This window comes from Zonotrichia albicollis, chromosome 5, assembly GCF_047830755.1.
Source record: "Zonotrichia albicollis isolate bZonAlb1 chromosome 5, bZonAlb1.hap1, whole genome shotgun sequence".
Classification (NCBI taxonomy): domain Eukaryota; kingdom Metazoa; phylum Chordata; class Aves; order Passeriformes; family Passerellidae; genus Zonotrichia; species Zonotrichia albicollis.
Window position 1 is genome coordinate 13,802,678 of NC_133823.1, and position 22,574 is coordinate 13,825,251.

A 22,574-nucleotide genomic window follows, 5' to 3' on the forward strand; every position below is an offset into this window, starting at 1 on the left:
TACCCATGGCCAAGCTCTCTGCTCTTAAACATCTATGTAAGGAATTGTGAAAACAGATTGATCTCAGTCTGCCTCTTTTCTTTATCTTTTTCAGAGACACACTAACAGGACGTGCACCAAACACCAATAGTGCTAGCATTTCTCATGGGGTGTTTTCTCAAAAAGTCCCTCTAGGCAATGTTTTCCCTGCTGAAAGGAATTATTTCTGTAACGTGCAAAAGTTGGTTTATGTAGCACATCATCTGTCCCATCCACATAAAACTGGATAATTACAGGGAATTTGGGAGTATGCAGATGAAGAGGTAATACTGCAATCAACAAAAGACATCAAGAACAGCAGTGAAGCTCACTCCAAGACACTGTTAGTGATTCTGCAGTACAAATTAAAGGTTTTATAATGAATTGTACTGAGCAACAACTTCATCTGCAGGAAAGATATCAGGAGAAATGCAATATATATATATATTATTTGCTAAATACATGTTCAGCTTGCAAAAGCTCAACAGTTTCAGTAATTGCTGGTACACAGCAAGATAAGTATCACTTCCAAGTCCAGGGAGAACTGGGAAATCTGGCATATGAACACTAGGCAGTTTATGGCAAATAGTAATTTTAATAAGAACAACAGGCTGAAGTCTTTAATAATATCCTTTTTCCATATGAATACTAAACCTCTTCTTCAGATGTGGAGCATTATTTATTGCTCTTTAAGTGAGGAAAAGGAAAGGAAGGAAGTGGGAAAAATCTGCAAGTGTCTCTCATTCTGACTGGGCTCCAAAACATGTAAATAATTCTCTATTTCTTTCAAGAAGTTTCTTCTGAGATCCCCACTGTACTCTGGCAATACACACATAGTAGCTTATTAAAGCATCAGCTCATACACTTAAAAACACAGCCTGTCTGTTTTCCATCACCTGCATGACCAGATCATTACAGTAATGCTCAGCTCATGTCAACCAGCTTCCAAAACACATCTAGGTCCATAAGTCCTTAGTACTGCTCAGTTGCTTGTGGTTATTATTCAAGAGTAAAAGAGTGGAAACACTGCAATTACTCACTCAAAGCAGGAGCACTTTGTGGGTAGCTGCATAGACTTTTAATAGATTTCATTCTGCAGTCCAAGCAGTAAAAGAGAAAAGTTCTTGTTAGCTCAACTTCTGTGCTGCAAGCCTGCTGGAAAGGACGTCCCTCCAGCATTAGAAGTTAATTTAGCTGCTTCTGTTACTGTTCAACCCCTGGACTCCCTTCTGAGGCTGCCAACACAAATACCACCTGTGAAGGCCATTCTCATAAACTTGTTCCATGCAAAGGGATTTGAAATGTCTGGCTCAGCTCATCAGGGAACACGTGGCAGCCCAAAAGCTCTAACAACCAACACACACAGGAAGGTTTTTCTTGCCCACAGTGTCCATGTTAGATAGAACATCTTCACCACACTGCTGTGTTCAAATTTGTATAGGATTCATGTCATTTCCATGTAACAGCATTCATGCAGTCTAGCTGAATCAAGATGAAATCAGCGGACTTGTATGCTGCTAAAAATTATTGCTGGGATAAGTTCTCAATTACTGCAGCAACAACATTAAGTAAATCCCTTAGCAATATGCAAGGGAATAGGCAAACACACCTAGGATTTCTTTATTTTTGGGACATTAACTGTGGCCTACACAACTTAATAGAACCAGGTGAATTTTTCCCCTCCTAAAACTTCCCTTAAGAGCATATGCTAAACTAAAAACTATCAACAGCAACTTTAGTTATGAGTTGAACAAATGTTACTGAATTTCAACTGTCAGGCTCCAGAACAAAACATCCTCATCCCTTCATTACTCCACATGTTTACCCTTAAATAAGAGAGACTTACCACATAGCCTCTGCTGTCCAAATTACTGGAGTGTGAAAAAAGATCAAATTTTACAACGGTTAAGGTTCCACATATGCTCTAAAGAAAAAACCACTAAGTTTAAGTAAAGATGAATTTCGAGGCTGATTTTCATGGAACTTCATCCTATGGCCTCACATGTGCTGTGTCGAAGCAGTAAAGCAACTAATGTGTAATTCACATTAGTTGCTTTACTGCTTCTATTAAGCAAGGAAATCTAAAGAGAAACATCAAGAGCAGACACTGCTGTCCAAGTGAATATGACACAAAGCACTGCACACTGCACTGGAGTTCATAAACCACTGACAGAATTAGCAATTTAGATCAGTGTCTTTCAGACAAGAAGGTGGTGTAAGAACACAATAACAACCATCCAACATAACATGACATTTTTCAAACAGCCTAACACCATCCTTACTCCTCTCCACACAATTTCATTAATCTGTTAAATATACATTCATTAGCATTCATCAGAAATGCACTTTTCATTTGGCAGTCAACAGAGAAAAGAAAAAGACAGTATCTCCCCTTGCTTCCCTGTCCCAAACCCTGGCACGAGTCAGAAACAGAGGAAACGAGGGAGGGAGTGATGGTGTGAGCATAAAGGGAAATACAGAGCTCAAGGCAGCTACAGACTGGGCAGCCCCACCACGATGGAAAAGCAGCTCTGTACCACATAGCAGCTTCTTACATTTGGAAGCCCTGCCCACCCATGAAATGCAAGGAAGCACACCAAGGGGTGAACTTCAGCATTAGCAAGCTTTTACAAACAAGCCAGCTCCCTGGTCCCAGGAAAAGAAAGGTGGGGGCAGCCCTCCGAACATTTGGACTAGGCAGATGCACTGGCAGCCAAGACCTGAAATTAAGCTGTTGGCCAGTTTAGATCTCATTAGAGTGCCTCTCTTTTCCAATCTAACAGCAGGTGTTGGCTGGGTCTAATGACACACACAGTTTACACAACACATGGCAGCATACTCAGGAGCTCCAGCTCTGACAGCACACACATGGGTCAATGGTGCTGGCACTTGCAGTCAGGGCCACCAGGCATTCCTGCTTTGTTCTATTATAAAAATATTTACTGGAACTAATTTCCCACTTTGGACTGATTAAAGATACAGAAGTCTGAGAGCATGTATTTATTTTTCCCAAACAGCTCTGAATGAGGACTTGGGGCAGCACTGACTGCCACACAAACAAGCATACTCACGTGGGATCATTTTTTCTTTAGCACCCTGCATTTTGAGTTTAGTTATAACAACAAAAATTCCCTGTGGAATGCACAAGTTGAAACACCATAGAAGGTTCACATTTCCCACCTACAAAGCTGTCTCATTTCACTGAATTTTGAAATTCAGTCACTGGACCTGTTTTCTGAGGTCCAAAATGAGACAGACACGTTCTCAGTTTGGCATAGCTTGGCATGGCACCCAGGCCCAGAGTTGTGGGAAGGTGGGTGTCAAACCACATTAAAAAGGCTGATTATAGAAAAACAAACTTTTAGTTTTAGCTTAAACTGAAGATCTGCTCAGGCATCCAGCATGCTAGGGGCATGGGGAACAGGAAGGCAACTCTTCAATCTGTTATTTTCCAAGTTATCAAATGGGATGGAGACGCTGAGCCATGTTAGAGAGCAACAATCATATAAGCCAGAGCTTTTATGAATGTTACAGGCACTGAGAGAGGAAAGGGGCACAGTCATTTCACTAGCCAGTGTATTCAGAGGCAAAGGAAGACCAGGAAAAGTGGGAGCCAGAGCTACATCTGAAGAAAGGGAAGAGGAGCAATGAAAGAAGAACGAAGACTGCACCTGAAAGCTGTTTTAAAAACTCAGTCAAATTCAGGGAGCATGAAAGGCTTCGAGCCCTTGGGAATGAAGCATGCACAGATTTAAACAAACTGGTATAACAGGAGGATACAGCAGCTTGCAGATGTTGCCAGTACGGTCACAGCAATGACACAACTGCCACATACACATCTGACTAAAACAGACACTGAATTCCCCTTGCATTGCACTCAAACCTAAAAACCATCCTCACAGGGGAACTGCATTTTCAACTGCATAAGCTGGGGCAAAACATGGAGCAAGAACTGCACATTTTGTGGCACAGACTCCTTGCACAGTGCTTAGTAACACTCCTGTAATTAACATGGTAGTTAGTGCTTTGGGAAAAACCTTTTTAATTCCTGTGAAAATCTGTAAGGCTCCTACTGGGCGAAGCCCAAAGACTTTTTAAAGGAACAAAACAAAGAACAAGTACTGAAAATTCAAGTTAGCATTTTTGATCCAAAAGAAGTAAAAAAGGGGATTAAAGTTGGAATTTGATCATCTCCAAGTTGAGTACTTCAGTGATGGATCTTGTTGCTATTTGTCTTGGGCTGAGAACAGAAATTCAGTCCTGTGAATTTGAGAAACCCTTCCCCAGCAACAGAATAATGGCACTAGAAGTATCCTGGTATCAAATAAACTCAGTCTTATCACATTAATCTCTCATGCACAAAATTCCCAAGGGTATCTACTGACCAAAGTGTATTATACGTTTACAAGCACTTATATAAGCCATTGAAGAAAAAAAACCATGCCTCTAGGAGTAAGTTGCTGAAACATGCAGCAGTAAATTACTTGAAAACTTAAAAAGGTATTAGAAATAGCAGAACTTTCTACTGTATATAAAAGCTAAGATTTATCCTTTGATAACCCTCCCTGTATTTCAGAGATTTCACTGCTTTAGTTGCAGAAGCCTGTTTATATTCATATAATTGAGGAGCCATTCATGGAACACCCAATAAAAGAGCCCAATGTTGTTTTGAGCCTTTCCCTTCACCTTCCACTCCACTGCATTCACATAAGCCATTTAAGGTGTGCTTCTTGATGGATTTTTTTCATGAAGGCTTTTTATTTTTTTAAGTTCCATATTCAACACTACTCAATAACAGAAAGTATTCTTGGTAAATAGTTTGATATCTGGCAAACATCAGTACTGATGTCAAGAAAATCCTATTTAACGTCCTCCAGTACATTTAAGTGAAATTCCTGAGAAACATCTCTCTATCAAACCTCACCCCTAGCCCCCCATTTCTTGTGACACCTGTATAATTTCATTTGATTAAATTCTCCCTTTAAAGTTCACAATAGGTTTGCACAGGCAAGAGTTCACCCTGCAGCACATGTCCATCCCAAAACTGTTTCTACTTTCCTAGATTAATAACAAGCGTTTTGCCTAGAAATGGAAAAATTGAAATATCGTTATCAGTGGCTTGGACATTCCTTGCTGTTTTCACATAAAGTTCCTGAACTGGCTTTGTGGCTTTTCAAGCAAGGCCCATGAAGCCAAGCGTGAACTCGGTGCTTCACATCCTTCCCTCAGCAAGACTGAGCAGGATGCTCTTAAAAAGTAAAGCAAAATCTGCTAAGAAGCTGTTTCACTTGCTGTGATGCTCATCTGTATTTACACAAAAGCTGGATCTTGCTGCTTCCCAGAGACGAGGACCAGAGTGCATACTCTGATCTCCCTTGACCAAAAATGCTCTAGACAGCAAGGAGAGATCACAGTTCCTGTGATGCAGTTCTCAAGTGCATGTACAATTAGGCTTTTGCCCTCCACACAGAAATGTTTTCCACTCCCTTTTAACTTATTAAAAACCACGATGATCAATCTTTAATCATATTCAATACTAATACTGAAGGATTTTCCCTGAGAGGCTAAGATACAAAATATGTATTTATCATAGTAATTTCTGTTTACATTCATTAGAAGCTTGATTTTAATTTAAAAATGCAGCTGCAGTTTATCAAGCTTTCTATTAATGCTGTTAAATGGATTTATCAGTCGATGAAATTTTTACACAAATTGCATTAAAAGGGAAGCAGTGAATCTGGCAGAGACACAAAGAATAACAAAGAGGGGCTTCTACAAGAATGTTAACCAAAAAGGTGTATGTTAATCAAAGAAGGTGTAGCCACCCCAATATACAACACTGGTACACTGTTAACAACAGATGAGAACACTGAGGTACTCTGTAGCTGAGGTACTCAACTTCTTGGCCTCAGTCTTCAGGGGCAGCCTCTCTTCCCACACCTCTGCAGTGGAGGGACAGCAGGACCAGGACTGGGGGAGCAAAGTCCCTCCCACTGTAAATGAAGATCAAGTTCATGGCCACCAAGGAACCTGAATGCACACATGTCTGTGGGATCTGATGGGAGGCATCCCAGAGTGCTGAGGGAATTGGCTGATGAAGTTGCCAAGATACTTTCCATGATGCTTTAAAAGCCATGGCAGTCAGGTGAAGTCTCAAACTATGGGAAAAAGGGAAGATTTGTACCCACCTTCCAACAGGGCAGAAAGCAGGACCCTGGGAACTACTGACCTGTCAGCCTCACCTCTGTGCCTGGGACTGTCATGGAACAGATCCTCCTGGAAGCTGTGCTAAGGCACATGGAGGATGGGAAGGTGATTTGAGACACCCAGCGCAGCTTCACCAAGGGCAAGTCCTGCCTGACCAACCCTGTGGCCTTCTGTGATGGAGTGACTCCATCAGCAAACAAGGGAGGGTTACAGATGTCATTTATTTGGGCTTCTGTAAAGTCTTCAGCATGGCTCCCCACAACATCCTCCTCTCTAAATTGGAGACAAATGGATTTGATGGTGGGACTGTCAGGTGGATAAGGACTTGGCTGGATCCAGAGGGTGGTGGTCAAGGGCTGAGTCCCAATGGACATGGGACACTGAGTCCCAGTGACAAGAGGTTGAAACTGTGAATCTTTAAGGTCCCTTTCAACCCAGGTCATTCTATGATTCGTTTTATGATTTTTCCAGAAAGTAATACTTCAAAATATATTTTTTCTGTACATCAGAGAACATCCTTCCCTTACAGACAAAACAGTGACCTGTACTTAAGACTGCAGTTGCCACTACCTCACTTTCAGTCAGCAACCAATTCAAATGTCACATTTAAGACTGACACTTTTCCACTTCAATCCCCTGTCCCATTCCAGGGCCTACAATACTGCGAGCCACTGAATACCTTCCAGCACTACGTAAGCTGAACAGTTAAGTGCTTATAAAGATCTTGAGGAGAAAACTGCATGGCAAACTGCTCAAACTGGAACATCAACTTATAAACTGGGATATAAACTGAACCACTAGATCCTTGTCAGCTTTCAGACATACACCAAAATTGCTTCCTGAAGGCTAACTCATAGCTTTTCAATATCTCTCTGCTATACACACCTCAAACTTAAGTCCATAAACCAAGCTGAGTCTCAACAACATTAAAGAAACTCAAATGCTTTTTAGACGGGATGAACTTGTCCATGCTTGTTCATTTACAACCTAATACCAATGATTTTCCATCAGTACAAGGTACCAAGCCTTGCTCCCACTTCCTCAGTAACACTGGGAGAGTAAGACAGCAAAACTGCAGAAAGGAGACAATGCTCCAAATCTCCCTTCTCCTGCTCACAGAACCACAGAAAAAGCAGAATGTCTCATTGGCCAGCACTGACTTCCCCCTCCTGGCTGCAGTCAAGACCATGTCAACCCTGACACAGCTGGAGAGGTTAACCATAGGAGAGAAAAAAGGAAGAAATGAATTTTCATGGGCTGCATTTCAACAACAGCTGTATTGTAGAAAAGAGAACGCTAAATTCTGATTTCTTTCACCTGCCCACATTTCAAGCTTGAAGAACTGACCTTCAGATCTAGCATAACACTAGCTTTCTAAAGCACAAAACAGTAAAAAGAATTAAGAAAGCAAAATCCAGTATCTCTTCCAGGCAGCAGAGATAACACAGATTTATCAGAAATCAGATTTTATTCCTTCACATGGCCTGCTCACTTATTTGTTAAGATTTTTTTTCTCCTGTGGAATTAACTACATTATTGCTATCCAAACACACATTTTCAGTAAACAGAAATGCTTTGCCAGATCCTGAAAGATATTTCAGGGATACCAGAGCAAACGACAGATGCTAATTTACTGATAAAACATTACAAGGGAAAGATCCATGTGTTTGATGACAATAAAGAATCAATGACAATTCACTGCCCTTGACTGTAACAGCTGTGCACTGCTTTTTCTTCTGTTGTTCTTCACTGGCTCTGTGTGCCTGTAGGCACAGGTTGGCAGAGGCAATTCCCCACTCTCACACTGATAGCTAATGACTTTTAAATTTAATAGCCTTGACACCAAGGAGATGTACACACACTGACTAAAGCATATGTGGTACCCATCTCTGTTGCTAGCAGGAAACGAGCCTGCTTCAGGAATTCCAAAGCATTTACTGATGGTTTAGACACAAAATGTTCCTCCTTCTCTTTACTTCCATTATACACAGTCACCTGGAGAATAAAGTCTGACAGATCATAATATTTTTCTAAAATTTGGTTCTGTTCATATCTCCCTTACTTTCAAAAACACAAAACATCAGGGTATAATATCTGTTACAGACTGAACAGAAGCCAAGCCCAAATGTTAAGCAGAATGGTGCTCAGGACACCTGCTGAATTTTACACCAGAAACTGGATTCTGCTTTTCTCTAATTCACATTAACATGAATACAAGATATGAATATAAGCTCTCTGGCTTGTATTGTCCTCTCCTACTATAATTCTTCCACGTTCTATAAATATATACACAGATATACATATACACAATTATATTTATTATATATACATGCAATTAGAATATTCCTCAGTACAAGTAATCACTGCTCTCTGCCTCCCTCCAAACAACACCAACCAGCAAGCAAAACAAAAACTACAATCTGATTTGGAACAAAACCTCATTAACTTTCTTCCATTCTATTATTGTCTAAAAGAATTACTGTACCTCTGTAAATCGTACAGACTGTACAATCCAGTAGTAAACTGGAGATATTTATCCTAAATACAGATCCAATCTAACAAAATATGCTTGCCATTTCCCAATATCCCTATGCACTGAAAATTGATGCTATCAGTGGAGTTCTTTGCTTTAGCTCTCCACAGCAAGAACAACAGGGCTCCCAGAAGGTCATAGTGATTTTCTTGTCACAGTTAATGCAGCAAACCCTTCAGTGTAATGGGAAAGAAATAGTTCTGTGTATGGCATTGAACCTGGGACATATTTCAGGCACTGACACTTGTGCAGTTTGTTTCAGAAACATTTCAAAAGCTACACCAAGGTGAGCTATTGACTCATCCCAACTTGGACAGGCACATTAATTTTCCAAACCCATCAGCATAGTTTAAGTTACACTTCTCTCAGCACTTTTCCCACCCTACTTTATATTTCTTTATGAACTTCCTTGAGACTAAAGTGGAAAATTCAAATAAGCTTTTAGTTACTTCACAAGTTAACCTAACCTATCACAAGTATCAGATTAGAATCACCACCTCCATTTGACAAAAGGGAAGCAGCAAAGCCAACAGGATATTTCTGAAGCCATCCCACAGGTCAGTAGCAGATGGACAAGAAGATAGTTTGGGCTCTGGGCTGTAGAAGGTTCCACAAAGCACAGCATTATGCCACCTCTTAAAAAGCCAGTAAGTCTTTGCATGAGAATATCCTAGCAGATATCAAATACTAGGAAGAAGAGTTATATTCTGGAAATCCAGGATCTGGCCCACAAACATTATACTTTGATGGCTGCTTTTTACACTCTTGATTGAAAATATATATACAGGGGAAGATACTATCTATTTCCCAGAAATTATTAACTATTTAATATTCAAAGTAGTCATCATATAATTTGTGTAAATACACAGTGTGTTACTTGATTAACCTATACTACCTGAGATAATTCTATGGGAAAACAGCTACCAAGACATGAAATAGGTATTTAGAAATTAACTCACAATTTGCAAACCATTTCCTCAAGACTGAATACATTTCTCAGCATGTACACCATAATGCAAGCTGTAAAGCTCGGCCAAGTGTCATGCCTGTTCCATACAGGAAGCTGGATTAGATGGCTTTTACATCTGAGAACTCCCTGTGAAATTCTATACAAAAGGTATACCATCAGAGATCTAGTAGCCATAAAAAATACGGGTGTGATGATGATATTTAATACCTGCACAGAAGTTAACCCACAGATGTCAAAGCTTTTTTTGAAAGTCATAAACATCTGGAAAATTGTTAACACATGAGACTATCATACCCCTGTAGGTGCTAGCAGGAGATCCTTACTATCAAAGAGGCTGACCCAAGAGGCAGCAGCATTTAACTCTATTCCTCTGGCACTCTGGGGCTAGGTAGCCCTCAAGCATGCTGATGAAAAAGCTAAATAAATAGGAAAAGAGATGAGGGTTAAGGAGCAGTAAATCACCACAAAAGAACCAGCCAGGCACACACCAGTCTGTTCCATATTACAGATGGCAATGTATTCAAGCTAGGGTCTTATGTGGGAAGACAAAGCAGGGATACTCTGCATAGTAAGCAGAAAAACCTTAAAAAAAAGGCAGTATCTTTTCAAATACATCTTATTCATCTGCCTCAGTCAAATCCATCTGACTGATGATTTTTGCTACTTGAACTTCCTGTATACTCCTCTCCTTCTAAAATGCAGAAATGAGAAAACCTGACTTGGGAAAGGAAGTTTTAGAAATGAGTTTGATGGGGAAACCACATTAACTGCCAGGGCCTGACTCAGTGTAATCAAAATCCCGAATCCAACACTGAGCCAGTGACAGAGATGGAGAAGTTTGGTGCTTTACATTCCAGACAATTCTGCTTGTGTTAACCTACTTTTCTCCCTGACCTCCCATCCTATCTCCTCCCTTCACTTACCAAGGGCTTGGTTTCATCTTCATCTTTGAAATAGTAGAGCTGGTCCCCCCTGAGGACGAACCAGCGCGTGTGCCAGGTCTTGACGAAGCCGCCCTGCTTCCGCAGCCACCCGCACTTGATGGCAACGTGCTGCCCTGGGCTCAGGGCTGGAGCCTCTGAAGAGCCACTGTGGTCTTCCATGCTGGCAATGGGCAACTCTCCTGTTGGGAAAACAAGAGGAAAAGGTGAAATTATTACATTATTATGCAGGCAGTAACTCGCTCCTTTCAACACAGCTGAAAAAGAAACATGCCTCGGCTACACAAGTGTGTCAGAAAAGCATTTGCCATCTGCCTGCTTGTTCTTACAGCAGCACCCCATCAGCTGAGAGAACTACTACTCACCTATAAAGTAATGATGAACTGCTAAAAAGGGGGCAAAAGTATGTTCAACTGCTGTGCAAGACATTTTGACCAGCACTGAAGAAGACATCAGCTGTTTTTGAGGGCGAGTTCTGCTGGGTTACAGGCAGTAACAAGAAATGAACTTACAGTACTTCCTCTGACTAAGGAAAGCAGCTGACTACTGGAAGTCCCCATTCAAAATTCCTTGGCAGGCTTGGGGCTTTCAGGGAATGTTTAAAAAGCCTCTGCTTCACCAAAGCTTAATTTTAACCCATCGGACAAGCAGGGGGTTTTTTTGTTATTGTTTTTACTCCTTTTACTGAAGTCCATTTAAAGGAATGGGGACAGTAAATGCAAGAATAGTTGCACATCACCTCATACAGGCAACCCCTGACTGAAGTGACTGCGTGCCCAGACACTTGTTATAGACATCTGGCAAATCATGAAGAATTTTGGCCCATCTAAAGGCACAAGAACTGTGCCAAAACTAGAGCTGAATTGTGGAACTGAACTTGACAAAGTTTCATGTGGCATTTTGGCCTTATTAAAACTATACCTTTTAACCATTTCTGGACAATCATGACTCTTCCTGATGGATTTTGTACATATAATCATGTAGTAATGTGTTTAACCTTCACAGTCAAAAAGCTTTTCCTGCTCTCCTATTAAGTCTAGAGCACAAGCAAATGATTTTGAGTTGCAAGTTCTGATATTTCCAGTTAAAATATAAATCAAACCGAAACTTACATGTGCCAAAGAGTGTACACCTAAACAGAATAAAATGTGACTATGACCACAAACACAGCAGAGTGCAAAATCAATCATGAAATTTCACTAAGTGTTTGAAGAACAACATGTTTCTCTTCTTTTCAGACTGCCACTGGCAATCTCTTGCCTCATCAGCAGCTTGCACAGCTGTTTGAGTCCAGAAAGGTTGGTTTTTTAGGTAGCTTTTTGTTTACAAACATCAGGTTGGGAAAAGAATGAAATATTCTTGACATTGCAGGCAGCAAGACATCTCTAAGAATATCTAGACTGACGCTTCATGCTGTCACTTCAGCAAACTGGGTTAGTGAGTCCAAGCCTGGCACTCCTGCCCTGGGTCCCTACACAGCACTGAACATCGTGACTGGGCATCAGCACTGCCACTGCACAGGGATGTACTCAGTTTCTAAGGCAGACTAGAAACACAGATAGCACACATCTGACAGATGAGGCCATCCCTCTGACAATTAATACCCAGTGTTACATCACCATAAAATGAATCACAGTAACAGAAGGAATCAAAAGATTCCCATCAGAAATGGTTTTCAGCTCTTTTTTCCTTCAGCTCCTTCTTCCTACTGCTCACACACCCCCTTTGAAACAACTTCCTCAGCTGCCACCTCTGTTGTGTGTTTAGAGCTTTTTCTCCTTTAATACCTCCTCATAATCTGTTTTCATGTCCCTGCTCTGGGCTGGATCCTAGAATCTGCTTGCCATGATTACAGCTCCTCACTGCCCTGTGCCACTGAGGTTAACAGGGCTCAACACAAGCACAGAGGTTTCAGCAAGGTACACATGGCAGGATCAAAACTTAAATCACCTGGTATTATTCTCAGAGAAAGGAAATCCTTCTCCTGTCTCTTTAGGGTTCACCTAGAGTCACCCAGAACACTTGTACTGTGAGATATACTTGAGCCAAGCGGCACCACAAAACATACAAATGTGTCCGGCTCTCTGCAGAGCAGATAAAGATTTTTGTGTGTGTGTCTGTGGTTACAATTGCGAGAACAAAACCAAACCAGCTGACGAGTCCTCAGACCACACTGCCCTCTTGCCAAAAGGAAATGCACCCAACTCATAACTGGCATTTTCTGAATACAAGCAGGAATCTCTTGGATACTGCTGGGTTTTGGCTGGACCAAAGTAGATGCCAAGAAGCAGCCCTCCAACTCACACTCTTAGAAAGTGAGTATTAGCAAATATTTTATGGCAAGCATTGTAAACAGCGGGTGACTTAGTGCAACTGAAAAAAGGAACAAAACCATTACCCACAGGCTACCCTGTGCTCCTTGGTGCACAACTGCTAAGCTGATCAGCTCAGCTCTGCTGCCTGGGAGGGACAAAGGAGTTTAAATACAGTATCTGTGTGTATCACTGCAGTGCTAAAGACATTAGGTCCCTATTACACTTGGACCACAAACAAGAACCTAAATACCAAAGTCAAAACCAATTAGCTGTTGGGATGAAAGATAATTTATTTTCTTTCATGAAGTCACATGCCAATGGTGCTGATATCAGTATACACAGTAAGGATATGAATTTTTATCTAGCCAAGGAAGATGCTAATACATCTCCATCACTTTGGTAAAATTTCTATTTCTGCAATATTGAATGAGGTGTAGGAGAGACAACAGGTCTACTGCTCCCAAGTCCTCACAGGACAGTGTAAGATCTCCTTTAAAGCAGTAGTATGCACTTAGAGATGCTCTGTACAAAAAAAAAAAACCTGTATTATTTCATTCATTAGTGATTTAACTCTCTTCAGCACTAAAAAATTCAGCCACTTAACTTGTTTGCATTTAGTCCTGAGATTAAGTTTATTTGTTGTTTTTCATATATCCTTCCCTTTCAATGTCTGCCTACTAGAAACCAGACTTGGAATCAGAAATTCCAGCAGCTGGCTCACTTTGACTACTTGTTTTTACAGCTGTTTCAACATTAAGATCATAAAAATAAATTGCAGAAATATCAGGGTGCTGGCACTGATGCAGAGAACAGTGAGGTGCAAACAGTATGTAAACAACACATGACAAAGTGTGGAATTACATCAACGTACTCCCAGTCCTCTCAGTCTCATAAGAAGAGGCAGAAAGCCACGCATTTTCAGCACTAAATGAGAATATTCCTCAAACTCATCTTCTCAACAGGAAACACAACTTGTGCTTGCTGCCAGAGTCAACTCCACTGACTTGGCCATCCTCCAGTTTAGGTAATGACCAGAACTGAATACATTCTATAGAATATATTCATTTGGGGCTGCCTGTGGGCTCACTCTCCCGGGCTTGTCCGGACATCGGAGTGCAAAGCAAACAAAACGAGAAATGTTCCCTGACACTTTGGCTCTGCATCAACATCTGCTGGCCCACAGAGACCATCACCATCCACCACTGCTGGCCTCAATCCAACCTTCTTCTGCTCCCATAAAGCCACTTGCCTCTCTCACTGGTCTGTCTAGAAGGCAACCAACTGCACTCATGTTCTCCTTGCCAGTGTGGAAGGTCTGTGCTCGCGGCAGGCACAGAAAGCAGGGAAGTGTTTCTCCTCATCTACCACTCACTCAATACTTGAATTATGAAATTGGCCATCTCCCCCAGATCCCAGCATTTTGCCAGGAAATAGTCAGAGAAACTCATTAAAGCACACCAAATCCAATTACAAGAATAGCCACAGGACTGCATGAAGATGATCTGTTTGGCAAGAAACCCTGGTGGTTTGCAGTCAATGTTTTTGTTCTCACTGAAATTTCTCATGGCCAAGATAGCACATTTCAAGCATGCAAAACATCAGCAGAGTTCACTTCCAGTAACTCTTCATCTCTGCCACTGCTCAAATGCTGTTCTTTGCAGCCCAATGACAGCCTACCACAAAATGGATAAAAGTGGGAAGCTGCCGGAGCGCCTGCCCCAGATCCATCATCTTTCAGCCCATCTCATCTAATTCCCTTACTCTCACAAAAAGAGCAGGCACACACAACACTGCAGAGACATGAGTTCTCCACACCAGACACATGGACAGATAGGCAGTAAGAGGCAGCAATTTTGCAGCAACAATAGGCTTGGTTATTGATGAACTTATCTGCCAAATACACATACACGCACAAAATTCATAAAATTCTCTGTGACACAATGGTGCTATGTAAAATTAGAATAATTCTTCAACACTTACATCTCTTTCCAAGTGATATCCAGTTCTGGGTACCCTCAGCTTACTTACAACAAGCTAACCCAGAGTGTGCTTGAGGTTATTGGTATCTTTCAGGTTCAGAGTTGCTGCCTTTGACCAGTGAGTTGCCTTTCAATTTATTTTTGATTTAGTCTCACCGAGTAGTGAGTGGTAGTCTCACTGATTCTTCAGATCATTTAGTATGTGAAAACACTGTCAAGCACTGTGAACACACAAGCATTGATCTTGCTCGTAAGACATCCCAAGACACCTGACTCTCTGCTGCAATAGAGGCATGAGCTTGAAGCAACTGCTGCAGGAAGCAGAAGACTGGCCTATTTCCCACCATCAGGACACTGCAAATCAGCTGCTACTCATCTGTTGTGCCAATGGGATATTGCACATGCAAGGAAAAGCAAGTAAGAAGTAAAAATATACTTAATAACTTTCTAAGCTTTCTGTTTGTGCTTAGCATTTTTACATTGCGTGGAGCATGTCTCAGTTTCTGCCACTGCAAGGAGAGATTTTACAGCATTCCTCTCTTGCTTGCTCCCAAAACCTGCAGCAGTGCATGTGCCAGTAGCTTTCTGCCACAAACTTTCAGAACAGACATTATACATTTACCCAAAAACTTTTCTGAGACATCTAACAAACCTCTTGCAGCACTGGCAGTAATGATCCTAGGCACAATCACCTGGCTGCTCTGCATTCCTTACTCTCACTTCTGTCCTAACAGGGACAGCCTGAATATACTTTGCTTGAAAGAATTTTAATTCCAAGGCCTAAATAATTATTCCTTAAGTCAAACTGCAGCAGGTGATATTCACTGTCTGGTACAGCTGAGGGGAAGACATCCATTACTTTTTCAATACATTTTGGGATCAGTTCAAAAACCAAGACCCAATAATTTTGCCAGAAAATTGAGGCCTTGGCCAAATACAACTCTTTAGTACCTCATTTGCATTTTTATGTCAGAATTTTCTAACACATTCTTAGACCAGCCAAACCTTCACAAGCCTACTGTTTTCTTACAGGAATTTAAACACACCTATAAACTGCCCAAATAAAATGGGACTTGAGGATTTATAAAGAATAAAAGGAGGCATTCAACTTCTTGTGAATTACAACAGGAATTAGTTAACACATTCGGTCAGGCACTTTTGAAAACATCCACTTCTGCATGTGTACATTTATTTTTGGTGATAATGACTAGCGCTAGTAAACGTGCATAGTTTTGTAAAAGCAAAGCAATTGCAGCCTTTCTGTCACTGCAGCATCAGATCACAGTGTCAGATCAGCATTTGGACTAATTTTCACAGCTTTAACTTTTGCTGCCCTTGCCATTCAGTCCTATTCTGTGAAAATCCACACAGCAGCTTTCTCTTTTCTTGTCCTCCCACCACTGCTGCAGCAGCAGGAGCCATAACAAACTGCAAAGCTGAGAGCACTTTGTTGATCACAGATTCTCTCCTGACACCTAGCAAGGACACCTCACCATCACTTCCTAACCTCACTAACATTTTTGGGTGGAGATGGACTCCACCTGTAGAAGACTTGTGTAACTGGCAGACATTTGCACAAATCTGTCTGGGTATTGTTTCTCAGGTACAGATACACCATACCTGATTTGGAGTGGCTGCAAAATGTCACAGCACAGGAAAGGGTTTTGAAGAACTTCAGCAACAACTTCCAAGGATAACAGCATCTGTTATGCGTTTTTGCATGCTATACATTATGTATATACCCCCTCAGATTTTTCCTCACATGGCAGCACACAGTTGCAAGACAAGGTTGCTGCTATCACAGTGATGGGAAAAGTGAAGGTGTCCCTGTTCATCGCAGAGGGGTTGGACTTGGTGACCTTTAAAAGGCCCCTCCCAACACAAAACTATTCTATCATTAGAATGGAGTGGTCCTTAACCTGCCAGGTTTCTATCCAGACTCCCATCTCAAGCGTCTTATTCTGCACAACTGGCAATGCTAGAGGTAAACTGCATACAGCAGAAGATCAGCTGTAACTATCTGGAGAAGCTTGAAAAACTACAGACAAGGCAATAAAGAGCCTCTGATAGTTGAAAGGGTCAAGTGATGCAAGACAGACAAAAAAATGCAGAACAGCTGACAAGTCTCAGGAGCTGAAATACTGAGCAGTGAAAAGGTCAGGGAGCAAGTCAAAAGCAGCATCTGGAACAGCTGAAAGACATTTCAAGTCCCAGATGTCTCTTCCAACCAAAGGGCAACACTGCCTCTGAATATCTGACACTGGAAATACATAAGCCCTGTTTACAGCTTCATACTTTACATGGAGAAAGTAGTAGTAAGGACAGCTTAAAAGTAACTTAATTCCCACATAAGAGTGGCAAATACTTCAGCAGATACTGGCTTCACTTACAAAAGAATTGATTAAGAGTTGTCCCCAAGCATGATCTCAACAGATGATCTCTCAAAGTACAAAAATAATCTCTAGCACCACTCTTGGTTCTCAAAGACTGGTGGCAAAACACATCTGAATGCAGATGTCAGCACCCTCTGACAGTGAATCACTGAGAATGAAACAAGGCTGAATGTTTAGGAAATCCAACACAACAGGACTTTCCAGGTTGTCCAATTCACAGCAGTTCAGACCTTGCACATTCCTTATAAAATTGATCAAGAGAATTAGGATGCTACAAGTGAAATTCACTAAATGTGCTGCCAAGCAGCAAAAATACATTCCAGTTTGTCTATGGCAGCAAAAGCCTCCGCTCAGATCAGCTGCAGTACTTGCAAATCAAAGGAGCTCACAGGTTCTGCAGGAAGAGTTTGTAGTTGCTGGAGAGTGGGAGGAATAAAGACAAGTATTTGCTGCCTGCACCACACTTCAAATTCCTCTTTGGTCAGAGCAAATGTAGTCCCAACTTTGGCAAAGAGATTAACAGCCAACTACTGGCTAGCAACATCTCTCTGGATACTCAGATGCTCAGAGCAGGAGGAACCTTATCTCTGGGTGTATCCACAGAAGCCTCAGGGGAAAAAAAGGAAGGCTCAACCCACCTCAACTCAGCCCACAATGACCTTTAAAGTCTTACATTAGTTCACATTTGACAAAGAGAAACCCATAGACTTATTTTGAACATATTTGCTATGAACATTTCATGCAAAATTACTTCCTCTGCTTTGTTATGCACAATGTAATGTTTATCCCAGTCAGTAGAAAGAAGTTCAAGTAACAGCAGTACTTGGTGATGCGCTGAGAGATTCCTCTGAAGCAAATCTTTCCCACTTCCATGTGCTCCCCAGAAGGATCATGGCATCACAATGTGCATGTGGGAGCATCCTGCCCCAGTGTAGCAGGGAACTGACAGAGTTACAGCCAGTGCTTGCACTGCATCCAGAACTGCCATGCCCATTTCCCAGCTGTCCTGTACGCATCCAGAGCAGTACATGGATATCAAGCAGGTAGGCACATCCTGTGCACAGGCAGTGAGCACCCATCCAGTCTCAGGGAGAACCTTGACACTGTCCCAACTCAAACATGGGCAAGTCAGAACCAAAGGCTCAAACTTGGCAACCTCAGAGGTGCATCTGCTTCCATTCCTATTAAACTTAGTACCAGAGCCAAGATTTGTGTCCTCTCTGCGTGCCAACCCCAGCAGGACCTAAACTTTAAATAGACCTACTTTTAAACAGGAATCACTATAGTTTTAATGCTGTTCAAAAATGTTTTATGTAAATGGTAATTGCATCTGTCACTTAAAAACATTAACCATACTGACATAAATTTCCATGCTAGAATGCTGGAGACAATATAGTCAGATTTTTTAAAAAGCAGATGTGTGTCTTTCCACTGAAAAAGCCAACTCTAAATAAGCACCATTACTTTGCAGTTGACATTTCCATCTTCTGCCCAGGAAAAGCATTAATTCATACTTAAAGAACTAACATTTCACTTTTGTAAGAACAAGTTTACATCAGAAAAATAGAGTCCACAATCCTTCCTATGTATTTCGGAAAGCAGCAATGTATGCCATGCAACTTAATTTGTTTTAGTAAATGAAAAATTATCATGTATTAGTAAATGAAAAATAACACCATTGCAGTACTGCCCTTTCCAGGAAAGCTCTAAGCAAAGTGAATACTGTCCCTGAATTCCTAAATCAGCACCAACACTCTGCTTTGACTCTAGAATGAATTCATATGGGGGAATGGAATAAATTCATGGGGTCCTTCCCCTTTAAAAGGCCAATCTGTGCATGGATGCTAACATCTACTCTTCCAGCCTGTAGTAAAGGAACCCTTAAGGGCAAAGCCAACCCCAGTGTGTTGCATCCACAGTCTTCACACTCCACCATCATAACCCCCAGCTAAAGGTGAGCACACCTTCCCTAAGAGCATTTTATGTTCATGTGTCTCCTTCTGGTCACTGCTGTGCCAGGTGAGCTGAAGGAGAGGCAGAGCTAGAGTCAAGAACACTTCAGGTTACCTTCAGTGACCTGAAAGCCAGCTAAAAACATGTAAGCATCTTTTGCTGGCATTGCTGCACCCAAAATGAAAAAGGGAAAACCAAGTGAAGATACTCACCTAAAAGGATTCAAATCCAGCAAGCATGAATATGTTACTTACCTACATAAAACTTCAGGAAAACATTGTTTAGATTCTTTAAAAAAAAAAAAAAACACTAACTAGTAGCAAACAACATAGGGCACTCTCCAGGTTTTAGGCAGGCTACAAAAAGAGAAATAGACATTAACCAGGACTAATACTTCAGAAAAATACATGTAAAAGAAAAATAATCCAGAGATAGTGGGTCCTGGATCTGCAGCCACTTTGAGACTGTGCTCAGCATATTCATGTTACAGAGTTCAATTTATTCAATTTGTCTAATTTAAGAGGCAAGGCATCGTGAGAATATAAATTTCTTCTGCTATGAATGACAGAGGTCATCAGTACCAGAAAACAGCATCAAGAACAAACCAGCAAGATCTACCTTTTGTTATTAACTCCCTTTGCAGTCAGGAGAGTCTGTGTTTTATATAAGTCACTATCTAAAGAGGAGAATATCAGCATGCCCAAGGGAAAGGAGGTTATCACCTCCAGTCAGACAGGCCTTACTATTTCACTTTACTGTAGTCAAAACAGCAGAGAAGCCCTGCCATCCAAACCCAAAAAATGCCCCATCTCCCTCCATATGACCATCATGGCTCCACACTGCTGCTTTCTTGATTTTTTTTTTGTTCTTTATTTTCACAAAGAAGAAAAGGACACCTTTTTTGTCTTGCTTGTAACTTGCAGGTTATCTGTGACCTGCACCAACACCATCCTGCATTTCAAAAGCAATATGTTTCATCAGTGCAGGAAAACAAATGAAGTTTAAATCAGGGTCTCACAAACTCAAGCAGCTCCTTTTTGCCAAAGCACAGACTGTTTGAGGATTTCTTTTTGCAGAATAAGGTGCATTCTGGAAAGTATGAATTACATGAGCTGACTGCTAAAACAATCAGCACCACAGTTTATTCCATTTACAAAGCCAGTTCAGTAGAGATGGGTGAGAGCTACAGCTGTGACTTTTATTATTTTACAACTACCAGTTATGGACAAATTTTCCCATGGAATTATACTCACAACCAAGCTCTAGAATAGATAATGCAGAAAACTGCAGAACAGACACTGCAGAAAAGCCAATGTAAGGCAATTAAATTAATCCAACCTCCTAGTAACTTCATACTTCCTCCCTCTCTAACTGCAACCCTAACTACACCCTTACTTTTTCATCTTCTCTTGATCAGATAATGATTTGAAAAATAACTCTGCTCTTCTAAGTTAGAAGGTAAAATCCCTAGGTATCAACCACATAGAAAGCAATTTTTACATGGAGTTGTGTGGTTTATCAGCTTGATCCATCATTCACCCAAATTTAGGAACAGAGTTTAATTAGAACAGATGAAGATGGAATAGGATTCTTCAGATTCTCTTCCAACAGACACAGTGGTTCTCAAGACAGTATTTCAACCTTTACAAATGGAAAAAGATAATTAATCTTGTAACAAAACAGATTCCCCATTGCAAATAGACAACATTGTAGCAACAGTTGGGTTTTCTAGAAAACAGAAAGAACTTTGTGCTTTGGGAGATTGCAGAACAGATGCCCTGATTATTGTCTTGTGACCTGACTTCTCTTCTTCTATTAGCTCTGGCAAAGCTTTTCTAATTCTTCACTTTTTTGTTTTCAGTTTTTCCTAAGGCCTTTGTCTTTTCAAAGACACAATACTGCTGGTGCCGCTTCAGAGCTGTTAAGTGTAAACAGCAAGACTCATCAAAAACATTTATTTGACCTTGCATTTCCTAAAAAAACATTCAAACGCCCTGGAAGATTCAAATAAATAAAAATCACTTTATACATAGAGTTTTCAAGTTGACACAGAGAAAAACAATCCAGCACAGATAACAGATGTCAGACATTGTTTGTGGAAGGCATTCAGCTTCACAGCAATAGGCTGGTAAAGCAATCTGGACAAAACACATACAAAACAGCACCAACACACTTTGCCTCTTTAGGATGATGAAATTTGCCACGCGTTTCAGCAAAACAAACAAGAAAATTGCTAATCCAGTTGCTATTTGTGACCGGGCACTGTAAGAGAGCAGCATCACCTACCTACCTTGTGCACCAAGGCCTGCTGAAGAGACTAAGCATCAGCTACTGAGGTACCAACCATCACCAAGTGTCCTTGGCCAGATCTGGAGGAAGCTCCAGGAGCAGCAGCTCATACAGAACACGTGAGATCCCCACACCACTGCCTGCAGCAGGAGCAGCAGGGAAGCAGGATGGATGCAGGGAAGCAGCACAGGGCTCCTCTGCTCCCACCAAGAGCTAAGCAGAACCACAGCTGAGCCAATCGTGGGCTCACCGCTGCCCTCCAGCTCAGCTCACACCAAAGGGATATGGACCCAAACCTACAAATAAATGAAAGCAGCTCAACTTGGACACCTCTGCTCTGCACACACAGAGGAACAACTCCACTGTGATGCCTTCCCTCGCAGAGCGCTTGCAGTTATATTTCGGCAGGAACAAAACATGTTTCCAGCATTCCAGCTCTCTGCTAAATTGGATGCAGATGATGAAGGGTTTTCTCCAAACATATGGAAGACAGCACAGCTGAAATCTCAGCTAGGCTTGAGAGATCCTGTACATAAGGCATTAAGCTTTCTACAACACACAAGGAATCTAGGCGGCAACTATTATGATTTCATTTCAGAGTGTGATTTCAGATGATATTATGAGACAGAAATGTTAAAAGAAACTAATAAAAGCCTTTCATGTACTCTTAAATAAAGTCAGATGTTCATATGCCATGTATCTGGACAACCTCTGCTTTCAATGGAAGCCTGATCTCCACTTCAAAGGGAGGAAATTAGACAAAAGGGAAAAGAATGTACACCTCTCAGTACTGGAAGCCCCAGGAAACCCAAGACCAAAGGACTAAATCCATCACTTTCCCAACACCCCCAAGACAGACAAGCCTACAAGATGTTTAAGCAAGAGAGAAATCAAAAGCACAAGTGTTTGCAGTCCTCACTCTCATCCACCAGTACATAAACTCAGTTCATTCTATTTTTTGAGTAGTTACAGCATA

The 22,574-nt window shown here is 41.3% G+C and overlaps 1 protein-coding gene across 1 annotated transcript in view; it reads right to left on the reverse strand.

The window, feature by feature from the left end:
- The window catches only part of ARHGAP24 (Rho GTPase activating protein 24), a 192,353-nt gene that overhangs the window by 152,434 nt on the left and 17,345 nt on the right, over positions 1 to 22,574 (reverse strand). The window contains exon 2 of the mRNA XM_005485331.4: positions 10,652 to 10,851. Within this exon, the coding sequence (XP_005485388.2) occupies positions 10,652 to 10,831 (180 nt within the window). The 5' untranslated portion in view covers positions 10,832 to 10,851. The remainder of the gene's footprint in view (positions 1 to 10,651; positions 10,852 to 22,574) is intronic.